The sequence below is a fragment of the Somniosus microcephalus genome, chromosome 3, assembly GCF_052327205.1.
Source record: "Somniosus microcephalus isolate GS21.2 chromosome 3, FLI_Smic_1.0, whole genome shotgun sequence".
NCBI classification, from domain to species: domain Eukaryota; kingdom Metazoa; phylum Chordata; class Chondrichthyes; order Squaliformes; family Somniosidae; genus Somniosus; species Somniosus microcephalus.
Window position 1 is genome coordinate 356,322,676 of NC_140989.1, and position 23,080 is coordinate 356,345,755.

General features: G+C 48.7%; 1 protein-coding gene across 1 annotated transcript in view; it reads left to right on the forward strand.

Moving 5' to 3' along the window:
• miga1 (mitoguardin 1) overlaps window positions 1-22,644 on the forward strand; it is a 134,684-nt gene extending 112,040 nt beyond the window's left edge. The window contains exons 10-13 of the mRNA XM_085983462.1: window positions 6,654-6,775; window positions 13,048-13,120; window positions 18,593-18,679; window positions 22,519-22,644. Of these exons, the coding sequence (XP_085839588.1) occupies window positions 6,654-6,775; window positions 13,048-13,120; window positions 18,593-18,679; window positions 22,519-22,629 (393 nt within the window). The 3' untranslated portion in view covers window positions 22,630-22,644. The remainder of the gene's footprint in view (window positions 1-6,653; window positions 6,776-13,047; window positions 13,121-18,592; window positions 18,680-22,518) is intronic.
• The last annotated feature ends 436 nt before the right edge of the window (window positions 22,645-23,080 follow it).

A 23,080-nucleotide genomic window follows, 5' to 3' on the forward strand; every position in this document is an offset into this window, starting at 1 on the left:
GGAGAAATGCATAAAGAAGTTAATCCACAAATAGACAAAGGTGGCTTAGTTCCTCCGAAAGAAAGACTGAGAGACTCATGTAATTGAAGCACACCATGACCAATCAAAATATCCGCACAGAGATTAGGCAGAACAGATAGGCGTATATCAGTATACGTATTACCTAGGAGAATTAATTTCACAAGGCAACAACCAGCTACTTGTGAGGTGAGAGTCGTCTGAGCCATACACACCTGATAGGAAACAGGCGAAATTTTCAAACGCTTCTCCCTCACAAACTGAAGACTTATAAAGCTCTCAGTACTGCCCGTATCTATAAGGGCCTTCACTTCTAACCCATTAACTTGGGCCATAACTATAGCTTTGTTTAGGCCATGGGCAAAGGCGGCAGAAACTGATGCAATAAACGCCCTATCTAAAGGCTGAATGGTTGCAGAGGAGGCAACCGATTTGCAAACACGTGCGTAATGACCTCCCTTGCCGCATTTACTACACACAGCCTCCTGGGCAGGGCACTTCAGACGAGGGTGCCGGGCGTTCCCGCAAAAATAACACTTCTGAATCCTAGAGGCAACAGCTGCCGAAGTAGAAACTGTTTCAGAATCTGGTAAACCACTCCTATTAAGTCCACATAATTCCTTTTCATCCGGAACTGCCGAAACCACAGTCGCAGGCCGATCAAAAAGAGCATAAGAATCCGAACTTCTCTGAGCCAAATCCAATGTAGAGGCTTGCTCAAAAGCACTCTTAAGATCCAAGGTCTTATTTTCTAATAACCGCTGACGAATTGATCTAGACAGTAATCCATTAATAAATGCATCCCGTACCGACTCTTCCTTATGTTCTTCTGCAGACACGGCCTTATAATTACAATTAGCACCAAGGCGCCGGAGTGCCTGTAAATAAGCATCCAAAGATTCTCCCGCCTGCTGCCTACGGGCAGATAAAAGATGACGTGCAAATACCTCATTTTTGGGCTTAACAAAAAAAATTTCCAACGTAGCAATAGCCAATTCATAAGTTTCACAGTCCAAAATATACTTGTACACATCCGGAGCAATGTAGCTGATTAGTATATCCAACTTTAGAGATTGCTGATCCAACACACCCAAAAAGTTTTTAAATGTACGATACTAATGTTTCCATTGATCATCCACTCCTGCAGAATTAGGGTCAGCATTAAATCGTTCCGGTCGAAGATATCGTTCCATTATAGCAAAAGGTTAATAAATTGAAATGAAGAGTAGGTTGCCTTTCAAAAGCTAGGCTTTATTAACCTTAAAAAACCAGCAGTACATATTAAACACCCAGTCTCCACCAAACTGTGGAGAACTGAATTTAAGATGGCCACCACCGGTCACATGACATCAACTAACCAATAAGTTTACAGCATATATCTCAAGGCAGGAAAACAGGCAACCAATTACAATGCTTCTTATAAAACAAGAATAATCACCACACCTTTATCTTTATATATTCTGTCCCTTCCTGACATGCTCTGGTTTTTAATTTCCCCACTGCTACTTTGCTCTATTGCCTTCCCCGCTGACATTTTTATTTTTCGCTCTCTTGAAACCTCCCCCCCACTAATTAGTTTAAAGCCCTCTCTACAGCTCTAGTTATTCGATTCGCCAGGATTCTAGTCCCAGCACTGGCCAAGTGAAGTTCATCCCAACGGAACAGCTCTCTCCTGTCTCAGTACTGGTGCCAGTGTCCCAAGAAGCAAAACCCATTTCTCCCACACCAGTTTTTGAGCCACGCATTTAACTCTCTGATTTTATTTATCCTAGCCGAATTTGCTCGTGGCTCAGGTAGTAATCCAGAGATTATTACCCTTGTGGTTCTGCTTTTTAATTTGGCCCCTAGCTGCTCATACTCCCTTAGCAGAACCTCTTTCCTTGTCCTATCTATGTCATTGGTACCAACATGGACCACGACAACTGGATCCTCCCCCTCCCACTCCAAGTTTCTCTCCAGCCCAGAGGAGATGTCCTTAACCCTGGCACCGGGCAGGCAACACAACCTTCGGGACTCTCGCTCTCGGCTGTAAAGAACCCTATCTATCCCCCTTATGATAACATTACAAGAATCATGTGAGAGGCGGCATTTTTAGGCAAAAGAGAAAAGAGAAGGCTGATAGAGGTCTTTAAAATTAGGAAGGGTTTCGATCGGGTAGACATAGAAAATATTTTTCCACTTGTCAGGGAGTCCAAAACTAGGGGTCCATAAATATAAGATAGTGACTGATCAATCCAACAGGTAATTCAGGAGCAACCTCTTTACCCAGAGAGTGGGGAGAATGTGAAACTCGCTACCACAGGGAGTGGTTGGAGCGATTAGCGTAGATGTATTTAAGGCGAAGCTAGATAAGTACATGAGGGAGAAAGGAATAGAAGAATATGCTGATCAGGTGAGATGCAGTAACTAGAGTGGGAGGAGGCTCGTGTGGAGCACAAACATTGGCATAGGGCCGAATGGCCTGTTTCTGTGCTGTAAATATAGAAACAGAGAAGATGGGAGCAGGAGTAGGCCATTCGGCCCTTCGAGCCTGCCCCGCCATTCAATGAGATCATGGCTGATCATCCAAATTCAGTACCCTGTCCCTGCCTTCTCCCCATATCCCTTGACCCCTTTAGCCTCAAGAAATATATCCAACTCTTTCTTGAATATATTTAATGAACTGGCCTCCACCGCCCTCTGTGGCAGAGAATTCCACAGGTTCACCACTCTCTGGGTGAAGAAATTCCTCCTCATTTCAGTCCTAAATGGCTTACCCCTTATCCTTAGACTGTGACCCCTGGTTCTGGACTCCCCGGCCATCAGAAACATCCTTTCTGCATCTAGTCTGTCCAGACCTGGCAGAATTTTATAGGTTTCGATGAGATCCCCTCTCAATCTTCTAAACTCCAGTGAGTATAAGCCCAATTGACCCAATCTCTCCTCGTACGTCATTCCTGCCATCCCAGGTATCAGCCTGGTGAATCTTCGCTGCACTCCTTCCATGGCAAGAACGTCCTTCCTCAGGTAAGGTGACCAAAACTGCACACAATACTCAAGGTGCGGTCTCACCAAGGCCCTGTACAACTGCAGCAAGACATCCTTGTTCTTGTACTCGAACCCTCTTGCTACGAAGGCCAACATACCATTTGCCTTCTTAGCCGCCTGCTGCACCTGCATGCTTACCTTCAGCGACTGGTGCACAAGAACACCCAGGTCTCTTTGCACTTCCCCTTCTCCCAATCTATTGACATTCAAATAATAATCTGCCTTCCTGTTTTTGCCACCAAAGTGGATAACCTCACATTTATCCACATTATAGTGCATTTGCCATGTTTCTGCCCAATCACCCAACCTGTCCAAATCGTCCTGGAGTTTCATGACATCCTCCTCACAGCATACCCTCCCACCCAGCTTTGTGTCGTCTGCAAATTTGGAGATATTACATCCAATTCCCTCGTCCAGATCATTAATATATATTGTGAACAGCTGGGGTCCTAGGACCGATCCTTGCGGTACCCCACTAGTCACTGCCTGCCACTCGGAAAACGACCCGTTTATTCCACCTCTTTGCTTTCTGTCCGCCAACCAGTTCTCTATCCAAGTCAATACCTTGCCCCCAATCCCATGTGCCTTAACTTTACATGCTAACCTCTTATGCGGGACCTTATCGAGAGCCTTCTGAAAGTCCAAATACACCACATCCACTGGTTCTCCCTTTTCTATTTTACCATCTCCTTTATCTATTTTACCAATGCTATGTAATTCATCGTCACATCACCAACAGCAACAACTTGCATTTATACAGCGCCTTTAACATAGTAAAACATCCCAAGGCGCTTCACAGGAGCGTTATCAAACAAAATGTGACACCGAGCCACATAAGGAGATATTAGGGCAGAAGAGGTAGGTTTTAAGGAGCGATTTAAAGGAGGAGAGAGAGGTAGAGAAGCGAAGAGCTTAGGGCCTCGGTAGCTGAAGGCACGGCTGCCAATAGTGGAGCGATTAAAATCACGCCACAGTTAGGATGACAGAGGAGCTGGCTCTCGGTGATAGGGAAGAGGTCAGACATGCAAGCCAGCACATTCCAGCTGCCACACTTCAGTCTGTCCTCTGTTGTTCCTGGTGTCCGACAGTTAAGAGAGAGAAAATGGTGGGTTATCTTAAAAAATAACACACACACACACATGCAGCTCTTTGGAGAGAATTGCCTGCTTCCGACAGCTGCCACAGTATAAACCTCCCTCGTTTTATACTTAATAAAAACCTAATTACGCGCGGTCGGAATTGTTTTTCACAGTAAGACTCATGCTGCGTAAAACTATTTGAAAGCCGAGAAAGGAAAGTTACATCATTGTAAGTTGGAGTTTAGATCAACGAGCTGGCTTAAACTTCCGATTAATCAGCGACTCTGACAGAACTTTCAAACAGTTCCTGTTGTTACTGCAAAGAAATAAATCATTAAAAATAAATCCTGTCACAATCCATCCCAGCAAAGCAGGCTAATTGTATCACATATAATAAATAAGTTACCACAGTTGTTATGATCTGGAATGCACTGCCTGAAAGACTGGTGGAAGCAGATTCAATAGGAACTTTCAAAAGGGATTTGGACAAATAATGAAAGGGGAAACATTTGCAGGGCTATGGGGAAAGAGCAGGGGGAATGGGACTGATTGGAGAGCTCTTTCAAAAAGCTGGCACAGGCACGATGGGCTGAATGGCCTCCTTCTGTGCTGTATGGTTCTATTACCTAAAATAAAAGAATCTAGCGGAATATACAATTTAATAGATATGGGTGTATTTTTTGAAAAAAAATTAATATTGTACCAAGAGCGAGCCTGTGTTGCTAGTTTTGGCTACAAATGTAAAATAAGAGTGCATTTTATATCTTTAAGTAGCTCGTCCAACATTGTTCCATATATAAATTGATATAAATCTTACATCTGCACGCCAGAATGAATGTTAAAACTGGGGACCCGGGACTCTGACTGGATCCCGGAGCTTCTTTACATTTTTATTTGCTCTCAGGATCTGGGTGACCCCTAACAAGGCTGTATTTATTGCCCATCCCCAGCTGCCCTGAATCTGTACGGCTGAGTGACTTGGTAGGCCACTTAAAGCATTAAGAGTCAACCAGGTAGTGTGGGACTGGAGTCACACGTAGGCCAGACTAGGTCAGGGGCTGGGGCAGAATTGACTTCGTAAAGGACGTCAGTGAATCAGTTGGGTTTTTACGTCAGGACAATAAAGAGTCCTGAAACTCCTCTGCTGTTTAGGGGCTAAAGAATCGTGCAGTGCGGGCAGGACTTTGGGGTGGGTGAGGAAATCGGGGCAGGACCTGGATCCCGATCTTTTCTTTTTCCATTTTAAAATTCTGTCGGACATGGGGCTTCCGTGACAGAAAGAGGTGGGATTGGCAACACGATGTGATCCATCAAAATGCCCGCTAGGTTTCATTTCCCTTGCATAAATCAGTTATGAGTGGGGCCTGCTCTCGTCTTATTCATTGGATGCGCACATAACTGTCGAAGCCAGCATTTATTGCCCATTGGCTCGTTGCCCTGATAAGGTGGTGGTGGTGGGCCTTCTGCTTGAACCACAGCAATCCATGTGGTGATTCTTTGTAGTGCTTTGATACAGCTGATTGGCTTGCTGGGGCAGCTAAGAGCCAACCACTTTGTTGATGGACTGGAGTCACATATAGGACAACAGGTTTCCTTCCCTGGAGGACATTAGTGCACTAATTGGGTTTTTACAACAATTGGACAGCTTCCACTTTTACAAAACCTAAATCAGATTTTCAAACTGCTGTAGTGGGATTTGAATTAGGATTATATTTGTCCAGTCTTTCTGCCTATTATTAGTCCAGTAACATAACCACTACACTAGCACATCACCACAGAAATCTATCGCAGAGAGATCGAATATCAATGGGAAAGTGGCTATTGCTATTGCCCCCTGACCCCAAGATTTAGGACAGAGTCAGGTGCAGATACATGGCGCAAGTTGAAGCCTCAGATTCATCTGCAGGAGGTTGGCAAAGGAAAATTTTAGACGAAGACATCTGAATGTTTCATGAATTCCTTGGGATATTTGTTTCATTTCGTCATTTGATTGAAAGAAAGGACTTGCATTTCTATAGCACCTTTCACGACCTCCGAATGTCCCAGACGCTTTACAGCCAATGAAGTACTTTTGGAAGTAGTCGTCGCTGTTGTCATGTAGCAAGCTAATTAGCACACGACAAGATCCCACAAACAGTAATGGCCAGATAATCTGTTATAGTGACGTTGGAAACACCAGGGAGGACTTCCATGCTTTTCTTTGCGATCCAAATTTTCTTCAAATGGTGCCAAGGCCAGGTCCACCTGAGAGCGCAGACAGGGCCTCAGTTTTAACATCACATCCGAAAGACAGTACCTCCTACAGTGTAGCGCTCAGTACTGCGCTGGAGTGCCAGCCTAGATTTTGGTGCTCAAAGTCTCTGGAGTGGGGCTTGAAACCCACAACCTCTTGACCCAGCAGCGAGCGTGCTACCAACCGAACCATGGCTGACACTTAGATAACCCCTCTTAATTTCCAATTTTGATTGTTCTGTGACGTATAAAACAAGACTGATGGTTTGCCTTTTTTTCCCCCAATGGTCCCTACAGCTTACAGAGCACAGGGACAATCGAGGCAGTGCTTACGGTCTGGGGTCATGGTGCCACCTGCCACTTTATGAAGAAGCGATGCACTTGGCAGAAGACGGGAAAGTTTTTTGCCGCGTACTAAGGTAAACAAGCCTCTACCTCTGTGATTGGCAGGTTAATCTGCAGAGATAATAAGACTAAACAACTGGAAATGCAGGGCGGGTCCATCAACATCAACATCTCAACACTTCTCTAGCACTTTTGACTGATAGAGAGGCCTCAAGGGGAACGTGGAAACGAACACTGTGCAGGGGTTACGAGAAGAGAGGCCCGAAGGAGTGGTTGGCTTCTGAAGGTTGGGCGAGGGAGACGGATTCAGGAGAAGAGTTGGAGAGAGTAGGGCCAAGATGGCTGAAATCTATGCCACTGATGGTAAAGCAGAGGGAGGAGGAGGCGCAGAAGGCCAAGGAGAGGGGCAGTAGGTCGGGGGAGGAGCAGCAGGCCAGGAGGCGCAGTCGGCCAAGGGAGGCAGAGTAGGTCAGGGGAGGTACCATAGGTCAAAAGCTGGCAGAGCAGAGGGTGCAATCTGGGATACTTCAGAGATGGAGAGGGAGGGCAAGATCCTGGAGGGATTTGGAAACAGGGACAAGGATTTTGAAACCAGTGTGTTGGTGGATGGGAAGCCAACGGAATTGAGTGAGCACAGGGCTGAAAGGTGAGTGGGACTTTGAATACAGATGGATGTGTGTAGCGGAGTTTGGGATGCGTCGGAGTTTAGGGTGGATCTTGGGAGGCCACTGTCAGGGGCATTGAAGACATTGGGGGAAAAATTTGGTTGGTTGCGCCACCCATTAGCGCCTAAAGAGGTCGAGAAGTGGGGCGCTAACCAACTTGCGCCCGGGCGCAGCGAACCCTGCGCCTCCTCCCAAATTGAGCGGACATTTAGCGCCGGTGCTAAACCGTAGCGCCTGCTCACCGGCGCACGCAGATCATGACGTCATTTCAGTGTGCAACGCCCTTGGGGCGCCCCAGACCGGAAATTCAGTGGCGCCCCCCTTCGTTCCGCCTGTCGCTATCAACGACAGGTTACCTTGAACGTTTCCCAGTCGCTGTCGGGCTGGGGGGGCGCTATTTAAAGGGGACTCTTCCTGGATTATTAGTGGTAGCCATTTTTAGACCACACCTTCTGTGAGAGAGAGAGAGAGTTGCTCAGAGACAAACGGAGAGCCATTTCTGCAGTGAGCCAGCGCTGCCTGAGGAACTTTAGCCTCCTGAACATAACTTTGCAGTTGGTGAGCTTCTCAACCGGCATAACTTTCAGTGCGCACTTACTATTGAGGCTGCATTGGATGGGAACGTCATCCTTCTCAATCATATTGGCAGGGCACAGAGACGCAGGGATAGAGTGGCAGGCATGACCAGACGGAGGAGGGCCAACAGACGTCGGCACATGAGACCTTACGCTGCCAGGGTTTTCCGGCAACAGTTTTCGTATATCAACATGTCGGAGGAGCAGTGTTTCCGAAGGCTGCGCTTCAGTAAGGAGGTGGCCACTGAACTCTGCCACCTGCTTCAGCCAGATCTGCAGCCTCAACTAAGGCGCAGGACATCTCTGTCGGTGGCTGTGAAGATCACTGTGGCTCTAAACTTCTATGCCAGCGGCTCCTTTCAGGCCGCTGCTGGGGACATTGCCAACATCTCACAGTTCGCGGTGCATTGCTGCATCCGTCAAGTGACTAATGCCCTCTTTGAAAGGAGACGGCTGTACATCTCCTTCCCAATGACCCCGGACAAGCAGCGAGAGCGCGCAGAGGGCTTCGCAAGGATAGTGGGCTTCCCCATGGTGCAAGACGCCATTGACTGCACGCATGTGGCTTTGTGGGCGCCTCTAGAGAATGCGGAGGATTTCCGCAACCGAAAGGGGTTCCATTCTTTGAATGTGCAGCTGGTCTGTGACCACCGACAGCTGACACTCGCTGTCAATGCCCACTTTCCAGGCAGCAGCCATGACGCCTTCATCCTGCGCCAGACTTCTGTGGCAGACCTTTTCGAAGCCCAGCCTCACCCAGGAGGCTGGCTTCTCGGGGACAAGGGCTATCCTCTGTGCCCCTGGCTGATGACCCCGCTCCATTCGCCCAGCACCCCTGCTGAAGAACGATACAACGAGAGCCATCAAGTGACCAGGAACATCATTGAGCACACAATCGACGTGCTGAAGCAACGGTTCCGCTGTCTGGACCATTCCGGAGGAGCCCTTCAGTACTCGCCTGAGCGAGTCTCCCACTTCGTGGTTGTGTGTTGCATGCTGCATAACCTGGCAATCCTCAGGACCCAGCCAATGCCACCAGACATTGAAGCACCAGCAGAGGAGGAGGAGGAGCAGCACCAAGACGGGAGGGAGGCACAAACTGCAAGGGCCGTCCGTCAGAGGCTTATAGCAAGTCGCTTCTAGGCCCCTCTGAGGGAATGCTTTCTGCCATTCCTAGAACATGAATGGAACCGTTCTGCTACCCCTAAGCCGGTCAAGGCAACAATTTGTGCAAAGAACAGACATGGACATTGTGAATAAATAAACTTCTTTATTTAACAAACTGTGTATCCTTCCCGCATGACAAAGCAATGGAAACAAACACCAAAACAAACAGACTGCCACATAACTGGCTCTCACACCCTAGAGACAATGTCCAAAACATAACTGGCTCTCACACCCTGGAGACAATGTCCAAAACATAACTGGCTCTCACACCCTGGAGACAATGTCCAAAACATAACCAACATTCAGACCAGCATCCTCGGCCTTGAATAAAAGAAATAACATAATTTAGCAGCACCTCCTACTTTTTGCCCCTCGATGGTGATCTGCTTCCCTTGCGGAATTGCCCCCTTCCCGCCCTGCAGCTCCTCCGTAATGGGACCCCAGTGGCTGCAGCAAGGCTGGGGGAGGCCTGCTGACTGTCCGAAACTGAGACTGCAGATGCCCTTGAAGTACGGCCTGGACCAGCTCTGGGCCTGGAGGGCCCGGCTGCTGACTGCTCCAACTCCGCATGGGCGGCAGCAGTCTGTCCTACAGGTGGTGGCAGCTGCAGTGGAGAAGTGCCAGTGGTGGCATCAGGAATGCTGTCATCCTGAGAGCGGACAGCAGCTCCCTGGTCGGCCGACACACTGGCACTCTGACGGGGCAGCACCGCAGCATGCGCAGCAATCGGCCGGTGCACAGATTGCTGGCCTGCTGTGGCGCGGCGAGGGCCCCGAGGAATCCTGACCAATCCAGCAAGGGTGGCAGCAGTCAGTGCTTGCGTGGCCTCAATCTGCGTCTGCATGAGACCAGCCACTGACTGCGTGGCAGCACTCAGCACTTGCATGGCAGGTGCCAGTGCTTCGCCGAAGTCCTGGACAATCCTTGCCAGTGCTGCGCTGAAGTCCTGCACACTCCTTGCCTGTGCTGCGCCAGAAGTCCTGCACACTCCTTGCCTGTGCTGCGCCGAAGTCCTGGACACTCCTTGCCAGTGTCTCAATGGAATCGGGCATCCTTACTACTGCAGCCATGAGCTCAGTGTGCCTCAGCCCAGCCTGGGCGCTCATTTCTGCGAGGGCACGCACCTCTTCTGCGCTCTGTGCAGCAGCACTCGCGGCCCGACTCACCCTCCGGGGAGACGGCCCCCGAGCTTCCCTACCCCCCTCGCGTTGCTGCAGGCCGCTGGGTCCTGGAGCTGCATCCTCCTCAGACCATTCTCCCCCGCTCCCCTCCAGGGAAGGCGTCTCCCCAGTCTGGACATGGGCTGGCCCGCCTGAGAGTGGCACGGATGGTCCGGCTTCCTCCTCCTTGTCGCCTCCAGAGTCACTCGCACTGGCAGCTTGAGGGCCCGCCTCCCGAGCTGGTGATGCAGCATCTGAAAGCAGGGAGGTTCAAAAGTGGCTTTAGCGAAAGGACAGGGTGGCAGCAAGGGATGCATGAGTGCTGCAATGCTCTGAGTTGGCTCGAGAGTGAAATAGCATGCTGGTGTGGGGAACAAGTGGATGGAGAGAGGTCAAAAAGGTGATGACCTTACCATTGCTGTCCGCAATGGGGTCGGCATCTCCAGAGGCGACGGGTCCAATCATCCGGCTTGCCACAATCCGATGGACTCGCTCCTCCAGGTCTGTGAGGGTCTGCAGGTGAGGCCGGCCTCCTCCGGTCCAATGCTGTTGCCTTCTATTATGGGCCAGCTTGGCCTGCAAGAGAAAGGACGGGGTGTGAGGAAACCTGCAGCCCTGATCTGGGATGACATGCCTCCCATGGTCCAGGAGCCCTTACATTATGCACAGAGCTGAATGTGCGTGTGTGTTTCCAGAAAGGGCCATGGGTGCTGGATGACAGCTGGCCATTGGGGCTTTGCACACCCTCTGGCCATAAAGTGAGGTCCAGATGGAGGGATGAAGATGATTCTGAAAAAGGCACTCACCCTGACGACCCGAGTGAGGTCGTTGAACTTCTTCCTGCATTGCACAGGAGTCCTGGGAACCATGCTGCTGGAGGTGACTCTGTTGGAAACCTCCCTCCAAGCTCTGCGATAGTCGCTGTGCTGAGGCCTCCTGCCATTCTTTGGGTAGAGTACAGATCGCCTGTGCTCCACCGCGCCAACCAGAGCATCCAATGCCCCCTCGCTGAAGTGCTGCGCTCTCTCCCTGGCCCTCTCCATGTTCAGGCAGTTGTCGACGCCACAGGTAGGTTACCGCCGAGTTTGAGGCCTCCGAAGCGCAGGGTGCGGCTGGAGATGATGATCGAACCGCCCCTTTAAGAGCTGTCCGGCGCCAGCGTGTCTGGCTGAACTCGATAATTGACAGCACCTGCGCTGCACCCGCCCGCGGAGATATTGCGTCGCGCCGCCGGGTTAGCGCCTTAAGACTGTTGTGCAGCGCCTGATTTAGCGCCACAATCACGTTCAGGGGCGCAGCTACCCAATATCGCTGGAGGTGGCAATAATTTGCGCCTGGCGCTAAACTTTGCGTACCGCCAATACTAGCGCCCCAAACGGGGTGATACCGAATTTCTCCCCCATTCAGCCTGAATGTGATAAAGGCGTGGGTGAGAGCTTTCTGGGTGGGAGTGGAAGGTGGGGCGGGGGGAGGGCTTAGGTCACGAAGCGTGTGGGTGCGGTAGGGATGGACAGAGCGCTAGGCTGGTGGAAGTGGATAGAGTGGGAGGTTTGAAGCTTAGTTCTTGGTGGGATTTGAGGATCGGGGCTGTGCATGGTAGCTGGGAAGAGGAACGGAATCGGAGGCTAGGGTGCAGTTTCTGCTGGCAGCTGGACAGGGTGGCTTCGACCTTGTGCTGATCGAGTCCTATCAAGTTCTGATGAAGGATGTAGTCATAAGAAGATAGGAGGAGGCCACTCAGCTCCTCGAGTCTGTTCCCCCATTCAATGAGATCATTGCTGATCTGTGACCTAACTCCATATGCCCTCCTTTCCCTTAGTACCGTTGATTATCAAAAATCTAACAATCTCAGATTTAAAATTAACAATTGATCTAGCATCAACTGCTCTTTGCAGAAGAGAGTTCCAAACTTCTACCACCCTTTGTGTGTAGAAGTGTTTCCTAACTTTACTCTCGAAAGGCCTGGCTCTAAATTTTAGGCTATGTCCCCTAGTCTTAGACTCCCCAACCAGCGGAAATAGTTTCTCTCTATCTACCCTATCCGTTCCCCTTAATATCTTGAAAACTTCGATCAGATCACCCCTTAACCCTCTAAATTCCAGGGAATACAACCCTAGTTTGTGTAATCTCTCATAATTTAACCCTTGGAGTCCAGGTATTATTCTGGTAAACCTACGCTGCACTCCCTCCGAGGCCAATATATCCTTCGTAAGGTGTGGTGCCCAGAACTGCTCACAGTACTCCAGGTGTGGTCTAACTAGGGTTTTGTACAGCTGCAGCATAACTTCTACCCCCTTGTATTCTAGTCCTCTAGATATAAAGGCCAGCATCCCATTGGCCTTTTTGATTATTTTCTGTGCCTGTTCATGATATTTTAATGATCTATGTACATGGACCCCCAAGTCTCTTTTTTTGCCCTCCACTGTTTCTAGCTTTTCACCATTTAGAAAGTACTCTGATCTATCCTTTTTTTGGTCCAAAGTGGATGACCTCACACTTGCCTACATTGAAATCCATTTGCTGCAGTTTTGCCCGTTTACTTAATCTGTTAATATTAATAGTCCCGTGATACGAACTTATCTTTTGTCTTTACAGAGGCTGATGGTCTTATTGTGTTATTTCCAGCATTCTCTGATTAATCTGCAGTGGAAATGTCCAGCCGATAGCGAGTTGCCTCAAATATTGGCAAAGTGTTACGCAATCCAGTTTCTGTTAGTAAAAATTCTTGACAAAAATGACTGGTTTTGACATTTGTTTTCGTCTCATGTTTTCTCCAAAGGACCGAGTTGCTCGAATGCGTTGGGGACAGTGACTTTCTGGCCAAGGTACACTGTGTGCGTCAAGCTTTCCAGGTAACATCATCGGAACTCAACTATCGGTTCACATATGAGAACGAGTATCTTTTTACATCATGGTGTATAAGTCACTGGTTCGGCCTCAGTTGACTTATTGTGTCCAATTCTGGGCACTGCACTTTAGGAAGGATGTCAAGGCCTTGGAGAGGGTGTGGAGTTGGTTTACTAGAATGGTACCAGGGGTGAGGGACTTCAGTTCTGTGGAGAGACTAGAGAAGCCTGGATTGTTCTCCCCAAGATCAGAGAAGGGTAAGGGAAGATCTAATAGAGGTGTTCAAAATTATGAGGGGTTTTGATAGAGTAGATAGGGAGAAACGGTTCCCGTTGGCAGGAGGGTCGGTAACCAGAGGACACAGATTGAAGATAATTGCCAAAAGAAGCAGGGGGCAGATGAGGAGAATTTTTTACGCAGTGAGTTGTTGTGATCTGGAATGCACTGCCTGAAAGGGCGGTGGAAGCAAATTCAATAGTAACTTTCAAAAGGGAATTGGATATATACTTAAAAAGGAAAATTTTGCAGAGCTATGGGGAAAGAACAGGGGAGTGGGACTAATTGGACGGCTCTTTCAGAGAGCTGGCACAGGCATGATGGGCCGAATGGCATTCTGTGCTGTAAGATTCTATGATTCTATGAGTTATGTTTAGAATATCAAACTTTATAATCAAGGTGCAAGGTAATTAAGGAAGTACTTTTTGAAGTGTAGTCACTGTCGTAATACAAGGAAACGCGGTAGTCAGCTCCCACAAACAGCAATGTGATAATGATGAGGTAATCTGCCACGTGCTAGTCAGAGTAGAAATAGAAGGATATTTCAGATGAATACGTGGCTAGAGGAATGGTGCAAGGGGGAGGGATTCAAATTCCTGGGACATTGGAACCGGTTCTGGGGGCGGTGGGACCAGTACAAAATGGACGGTTTGCACCTGGGCAGAACCAGGACCGATGTCCTAGGGGGAGTGTTTGCTAGTGCTCTGGGGGAGGGTTTAAACTAAAATGGCAGGGGGTTGGGAACCTGAGTGGGGAGACAGAGGACAGGGAAACAAGGATAAAAGCAAAAGACAGGCAGGAGAAAAACAAAAGTGGCACACAGAGAAATCAAGGGTTTACATCAAGCATGGCCACAGTAAATAATAATTATAAAAGATCTAAGAGCGTTAAAAAAACAAGCCTGAAGGCTTTGGCCTAGAAATTCAGTGGGCTGCGCCACCCATTAGCGCCTTAAGAGGGCGCTAAGTGGGTCAGAAGCCATTGGCCACGCCTCCCGCTAAATTTAGCGGGAGGCTAATGACGGCGTTAGCCGTTAGCGCTGCGCCGCTACCGATGACGTCATCGGTGTGCGCAGCGCCCCGCTACCGCCCGGATCGTGATATTTAGTTGCACCCACTGCTTTAACGCCGGACGCTATTTGCGCACGGTTCAGAGGGCCTACCTGCGGCGGTAGAGGCGCTAATTAAAGGAGAGGTGCGGGGCGGCCATTTTTTTTTGCTGGCCGCCTGCCAGCACCTCTCCGCGCTGCCGTCCCCGGCCTCCTGAGCACCCACCCCACCCCCACCGCGGAGTGCCGACTGCGTTCCAAGAGCCCGGCAGTTCTCCTCGGTGCTGGGCTCTTTTGCCGGCACTCGTGATCCTTGATCGCGCTGCACAAGGCCCCTCCCCTTTAAGAAGGGGAGGAAGGCCTGCAGTACCGCAGCGCGTGGTGCTGCGGCACATTGCGCAGCGATATTCAGCTGCAGCGCCCCAAGAGGGATGCGGGGCGCCTCCAGTAGAGCCGCGCTTCCCTCTGGGGCGCGCAAAGTGAATTTTCGGGGGGTGGCTGCGACTACTTCCGGGGCGCTACTTTTGGCGCCCTGGCGAGGCTGGCGCCCCAAACGGGGTGCTACTGAATTTCTAGGCCTTTGTGTCTTAATGCAAGGAGCATTCGTAATAAGGTGGATGAATTAGCTGCGCAAATAGAGGTAAACGAATATGATATGATTGGGATTACGGAAACATGGCTCCAGGCTGGCCAAGGCTGGGAACTCAACATCCAGGGGTATTCAATCTTCAGGAAAGATAGGCAAAAAGGAAAAGAAGGTGGGGTGGCATTGCTGGTTAAAGAGGGGATTAACACAATTGTAAGGAAGGATATTAGCTCTGATGATGTGGAATCTGTATGGGTAGAACTGGGAAATACCAAGGGGCAGAAAACGTTAGTGGGAGTGGTATATAGACCTCCAAACAGTAATGCGGAGGTCGGGGATGGCATTAAAAGGGAAATTAGAGAAGCGTGCAATAAGGGCACTGCAGTTATCATGGGTGACTTTAATCTACATATAGATTGGGCTAACGAAATTAGTAACAATACTGTGGAGGAGGAATTCCTGGAGTGTATACGGGATGGTTTCCTGGACCAATATGTTGAGGAACCAACTAGAGATAAGGCCATCTTAGACTGGGTATTATGTAATGAGAAAGGATTAATTAGCAATCGTGTTGTGCGAGGCCCCTTGGGTCAGAGTGATCATAATATGATAGAATTCTTCATTAAGATGGAGAGTGAAGAAGTTGACTCAGAGACTAGGGTCCTGAATTTAAATAAAGGAAACTACGATGGTATGAGGCGCGAGTTGGGTAGGATTGATTGGGGAATGTCACTCAAAGGGTTAACGGTGGATAGGCATTGGCAAACATTCAAAGATTGCATGGATGAACTACAGAATTTGTTCATCCCAGTTTGGTATAAAAATAAAAAAAAAGGTGACTCAACTGTGGCTAACAAGGGAAATTAGAGATAGCATAAGATCCAAGGAGAGGACATATAAATTGGCCAGAAAAAGCAGTAAACCTGAGGATTGGGAGCAGTTTAGGATTCAACAAAGGAGGACAAAGGGATTAATTAAGAGGGGGAAAATAGAATATGAGAGTAAGCTTGCAGCGAACATAATAACTGACTGTAAAAGCTTTTATAGATATGTGAAGAGAAAAAGATTGGTGAAGTCAAGCGTAGGTCCCTTGCAGTCAGAATCAGGGGAATTTATAATGGGGAACAAAGAAATGGCTGACCAATTAAATACATACTTTGGTTCTGTCTTCACAAAGGAGGACACAAATAACCTCCCAGAGATGTCGGGGAACATAGGGCCTAATGAAAGGGAGGAACTGATAGAAATCAGTATTTGTAGGGAAATGGTGTTAGAGAAACTGACGGGATTGAAGGCCGATAAATCCCCAGTGCCTGATAATCTACATCCTAGGGTACTTAAGGAAGTGCTGGTCATCTTCCAAAATTCGATAGACTCTGGAACAGTACCCATGGATTGGCGGGTAGCTAATGTTACCCCACTGTTCAAAAAAGGTGGTAGAGAGAAAACAGGGAATTACAGACCGGTAAGCCTGACATCGGTAGAGGGGAAAATGCTAGAGTCCATTATAAAAGATGTAATAGCAGAGCACTTGGAAAACAGTGACCGGATCAGACACAGTCAACATGGATTTACAAAAGGCTTGACTAATCTACTGGAATTTTTTGAGGATGTAACTGGTAAAATAGATAAGGGAGAACCAGTGGATGTGGTGTATTTCAAAAGGCTTTCGACAAGGTCCCGCATAAGAGATTAGTGTGTAAAGTTAAGGCACATGGGATTGGGGGCAAGGTATTGACTTGGACAGAGAACTGGTTGGCAGACAGAAAGCAAAGAGTTGGAATAAATGGCTCTTTTTCCGAGTGGCAGGCAGTGACTAGTGGGGTACCGCAGGGATCGGTCCTTGGACCCCAGCTGTTCACAATATAAATGATCTGGACGAGGGAACTAGATGTAATATCTCCAAGTTTGCAGACGACACAAAGCTGGGTGGGCGTGTGTGCTGTGATGAGGTTGCCGAGAAACTCCAGTATGATTTGGACAGGTTGGGTGATTGGGCAGAAGCATGGCAGATGCAATATAACGTGGATGAATGCGAGGTTATCCACTTTGGTGTCAAAAACAAGAAGGCAGATTATTATCTGAATGGCAATAGATTGGGAGAAGGGGAAGTGCAACGAGACCTGGGCGTCCTTGTGCACCAGTCGCTGAAGGTAAGCATGCAGGTGCAGCAGGCGGTTAAGAAGGCAAATGGTATGTTGGCCTTCGTAGTGAGAGGGTTTGAGTACAGGAACAAGGATGTCTTGCTGCAGTTGTATAGGGCCTTGGTGAGACCACATCTTGAGTATTGTGTGCAGTTTTGGTCGCCTTATCTGAGGATGGATGTTCTTGCCATGGAAGGACTGCAGCGAAGATTCGCCAGGCCGATACCTGGGATGGCAGGAATGACATGAGGAGAGATTGGGTTGATTGGGCTTGTACTCGCTGGAGTTTAGAAGAATGAGAGGGGATCTCATTGAAACTTCTAACAGGACTAGACAGACTAGATGCAGGAAGGATGTTCCCGATGGTCAGGGAGTCCAGAACCAGGGGTCACAGTTTAAGGATAAGGAGTAAGCCATTTAGGACAGAGATGAGGAGGAATTTCTTCACCCAGAGAGTGGTGAACCTGTGGAATTCTCTACCACAGAAGGCAGTAGAGGTCAATTCATTAAATATATTCAAGAAGGAGTTGGATATATTTCTTAAGGCTAAAGGGATCAAGGGATATGGGGAGAAAGCAGGGACAGGGTACTGAATTTGGATGCTCGGCCATGGTCGCGTTGAGTGGCGGAGCGGGCTCGAGGGGCCAAATGGCCTACTCCTGCTCCTATTTTGTATGTTTCTATGTTAGTGATGCTGGTTTTTGAAAAACAGGGGAATTAAGGGTTATAGGGGGCGGGCAGGAAAGTGGAGTTGAGGTAGAAGATCAGCCATGATCTTATTGAATGGCGGGGCATGCTCGAGGGGCCAAATGGCCTACTCCTGCTCCTATTTCTTATGTTCTTATGTTCCCTCAGTACTGCACTGGGAGTGTCAGCCTGGATTCTGTGCTCAAGTCTCTGGAGTGGGACCTGAACCCACAACCTTCTGACTCGGAGGCAAAAGTGCTACCAACTGAGCCAAGGCTGGCACACGTCAAGCACTTCAATACAATGACTTACTTTGAAGTGCAATAACTATTATGTAGCAAATGCAGCAACCAAATGCGCATTGCAAAAATCCCATTCAGAGCATTTGCACAAATCTTATTTTGGTGGCGTTGGTTGAAGAAGGAATGTTGGCCAAGAGATCTCCCTGGTCTTCTTCAAGTTGTACCACGGGATCTTTGACATCTCATCTGAAGAACAGGATCTCTGACAATGCATCACTCCCTCAGTGTGACACCAGATTATGTTCTCAAATCCTGGAGTGGGGCTTGAACCCCCATGCGTTCCGATCTAGAGACCCCAGTGCTGACACCGAGCCGAACTGATAGAGAACAGAAAAGCCTAACGTGATAGTACTTCGACAAGACTGTAGCCAAGAAGTCGAAGTTTGAAACATACGTACAGTAGCTGTTTCACGCTAATTTCTCCATCTTTGCAGGTAATTCTTTCTGATGGAACAAATATAACGTTTTTCGCAGGGATGGGAAAAAAGATTCTGTCCGCGATTATGATGAAAGCACACAAGGTACAGGTTCTTACTCTTCTGTGTAGCAACACTTGTCTGTAGTGGTCATCCTCCATCTTCGTCTCTTGCCACATTAAAGCAAACAATATTGGGGGCTGGTTATAAGGTGACAGCTTTATTAATGGGAGAGTCATTTTCTTTAGTGTTTATAGCAGAGATTTTGGTATATAGTAGAACCTCGATTATCTGTACTCCTACTATCCACATTCTCATCATCCATTCTCCCACCATCCACACTTTCCCATCATCAGGCCTTCCATTACCCACGCTTCCCTTACCCGCACTCCCATTTTCCACACTCTCCCATCATCCCCACTCTCCCATCATCGGCAATCCCACCATCCACGCTAATCCATTATTGCAATCCCATTATCCACACTACCACTATCCACGATCTTCCACTATCCGCACTCCCAGTATCCACAGTTTTCCATTATCAGCACTCCCACTATCCACGTTCCCATTATCCATGCTCTTCCATTATCCGTCCTCTCCAATTATCCACGTTCCTATTATCCGACTCCCACTATCTTCCATTATCTGCACTCTCCCATTTACCAACAACAGAAAATGCTGGAAACACTCAGCAGGTCAGGCAGCATCATGGAGAGAGAAACAGAGTTAACGTTTCAGGTCGATGACCCTTCGTCAGGACTGGAAAAAGTTGGAGCAGGAACAGATTTTAAAGCAGGTGTGGGACAGGGAAAGCAAGAATGGGAAGGAAAGAACAAAGGGAAGGTCTGTGATAGGATGAAAGGCTCTCTCATTTAACGCTGTCCCAGTATCTGCGCTCACATTAATCACATGCCCATTGTCCAAGCTCTCCCATTAACCACACTCCCATTATTCTCACTCATATTATCCTCACTCCCATTATCCGTGCTTCCAATAAACATTATTCACAATCCCATTATCCACTTTCCCATTATCAAAGCACTCCCATTATGTGTTCGCGCATTATCCACATTCTATTAGGGGATGGAGTCCCAATCAAACTGACTGCTTGGTCCTGGATGGTGCCGAGCTTCTTGAGTGTTTTTGCAGATGCACTCATCCAGGCAAGTGGAGAGTATTCCATCAAACGCCTGACTTGTGCCTTGTTGGTGGTGTACCTACAGTCCTATGCTCTATCTTGTTGTCAAAATGTCTAAATTCTCTTCACACAATGAATTTCTTTTGAAGTTCATTACAGAAAAAACACAACAGCCATTCTGCGGCTACATGGTCCCACAAACAGCAATGAGATGAGTGGCCAGTGAATTTGTACCATCTGGTGGTGGTAGTTGAGAGAGGAATGTTGGTTCAAACAAGGGGAGCATTCCCAGCTCTCCAGATAAAGCAGTGGAATCCTGAACAACCAGAAGGTGATGTGGATTTAACGTCTCATCTGAAAGATGAACCTCCGACAGTGCACCACTCCCTCAGTATTGCACCACTCCCTCAGTACTGCACCACTCCCTCAGTACTGCACCAGTCCCTCAATACTGCACCACTCCCTCAGTACTGCATCACTCCCTCAGTACTGCACCACTCTCTCAGTACTGCACCACTCCCTCAGTATTGCACCACTCCCTCAGTACTGCACCACTCCCTCAGTACTGCACCACTCCCTCAGTACTGCACCACTCCCTCAGTACTGCACCACTCCCTCAGTACTGCACCACTCTCTCAGTACTGCACCACTCCCTCAATACTGCACCACTGCACCACTCCCTCAGTACTGCACCACTCCCTCAGTACTGCACCACTCCCTCAGTGCTGCACCACTCCCTCAGTACTGCACCACTCCCTCAGTACTGCACCACTCCCTCAGTACTGCACCACTCCCTCAATACTGCACCACTCCCTCAGTACTGCACCACTCCCTCAGTATTGCACCACTCCCTCAGTACTGCACCACTCTCTCAGTACTGCACCACTCCCTCAGTACTGCACCACTCCCTCAGTACTGCACCACTCCCTCAGTACTGCACCACTCTCTCAGTACTGCACCACTCCCTCAATACTGCACCACTGCACCACTCCCTCAGTACTGCACCACTCCCTCAGTACTGCACCACTCCCTCAGTGCTGCACCACTCCCTCAGTACTGCACCACTCCCTCAGTACTGCACCACTCCCTCAGTACTGCACCACTCCCTCAATACTGCACCACTCCCTCAGTACTGCACCACTCCCTCAGTACTGCACCACTCTCTCAGTACTGCACCACTCTCTCAGTACTGCACCACTCCCTCAGTACTGCACCACTCCCTCAGTACTGCACCACTCCCTCAATACTGCACCACTCCCTCAATACTGCACCACTCCCTCAGTACTGCACCACTCCCTCAGTGCTGCACCACTCCCTCAGTACTGCACCACTCCCTCAGTACTGCACCACTCCCTCAGTACTGCACCACTCCCTCAGTACTGCACCACTCTCTCAGTACTGCACCACTCCCTCAGTACTGCACCACTCCCTCAATACTGCATCACTCTCTCAGTGCTGCACCACTCCCTCAGTACTGCACCACTCAGTACTGCACCACTCCCTCAATACTGCACCACTCCCTCAGTACTGCACCACTCCCTCAGTACTGCACCACTCCCTCAGTACTGCACCACTCCCTCAGTGCTGCACCACTCCCTCAGTGCTGCACCGCTCCCTCAGTACTGCACCACTGCACCACTCCCTCAGTACTGCACCACTCCCTCAGTACTGCACTACTCCCTCAGTACTGCACCACTCCCTCAGTACTGCACCACTCCCTCAGTACTGCACCACTCCCTCAGTGCTGCACCACTCCCTCAGTGCTGCACCACTCCCTCAGTACTGCACCACTGCACCACTCCCTCAGTACTGCACCACTCCCTCAGTACTGCACCACTCCCTCAGTACTGCACTACTCCCTCAGTACTGCACCACTCCCTCAGTACTGCACCACTCCCTCAGTACTGCACCACTCCCTCAGTGCTGCACCACTCCCTCAGTACTGCACCACTCTCTCAGTACTGCACCACTCTCTCAGTACTGCACCACTCCCTCAGTACTGCAGCACTCCCTCAGTACTGCACCACTCCCTCAGTGCTGCACCACTCCCTCAGTACTGCACTGGAGTGTCAGCCCGGATTATGCGCTCAAGGCCTGGTGTGGGGTCTGAACTCACAACCTTCTAACCAAGATACAAGAGCGCTACCCACTGAGCCACGGCTGTTCACCTTCACCAAAGAAGAATGGCTTCATGAATTTGCAGTACATAAGCAGCAACAGCAACAGAAAGATAAAAAGCAAAATCCCGCAGGCGCTGGAAATCTGAAACTAACGGAAAATGTAGGGTCGGCCCCTGAAAGGTTAACTTGCCAGTTCTCTCGACAGATGCTGACTGACCTGCTGAGGGTATCCAGCAGTTTCTGTTTTAATCAGAAAGACGTTTCTTTAAATAACATTTCCAGCCCACTATTGGAATGGTGTTTTAGGTCAGTGTTAGTCATGATCTTTTCAGAGGTACTTTAAAACTGGTTCTTCACAGAATCCCGATACAAAATTCCTTTGGATATATTTTGACTTTGTGCGATAATGTAAAACGGGCGATAGCGAATCGGCAGCCCGTTTTACATCTCCCTTGACTCCATTGGAAATAAAAAAATCGGGAGAGACATAACACGGGCTGGCGATTCGCTATCGCCTGTTTTACACTATCACACAAAGTCAGGATCCACCCCATGGTGTCCTCCCCTGGCTTTGTGAAATTTCGGCCACTCCCCGCGAAATCATGGCCTCCCCAGAAGGGGAAAAAAATATGTGCAGCTTAAAATGGAGATGAGGACTAATTTAAATGTTTCCTCGATTTTTCTAGAATCCAAAAAGGTTCGAGGAGGTCTTCGAGGAGATGATGTACTTTCTGCAGCAAACCGATCACTGGGAGACGACCCAGCGAGAACTGGCGACACGAGGGGTGAGCCTGTAGAGTAATGGAAAAGGCTGGGAAGGAGGAATTGAATAAATGTACCAAGTGGGTGAAAATCCAACCTGTACAGTCAAACTCCTTTGCGAACATCTGGTAAAAAATATGGCTCTGTGTATGGTCAGTCATTTGTTTGGTCAAAATGGAACTTTGAAATTAATTTAGTTTATTTCTCATTAAAAAAAAATACAAGCAACAATTATATACAGAGACAGGGTCAGAAAACGTACAGCCCTTTACCGAAATCCTGCCACTGATTAATTAATAATATAAAATGACATAGGCATAGTAATCTCAGTTGCCCATGGCGTTACCCATGGTCAGTTGATGAATATAAGTTTTTTTTAAGAAACAAAATGCCGACAAGAGGTGAGAGGTAGACTTCAGATATGTGCCCTACAAGGCCATCTAGTGGCCAGAGCCTTCAACTACATTGTGACTGTTGACATAGCAA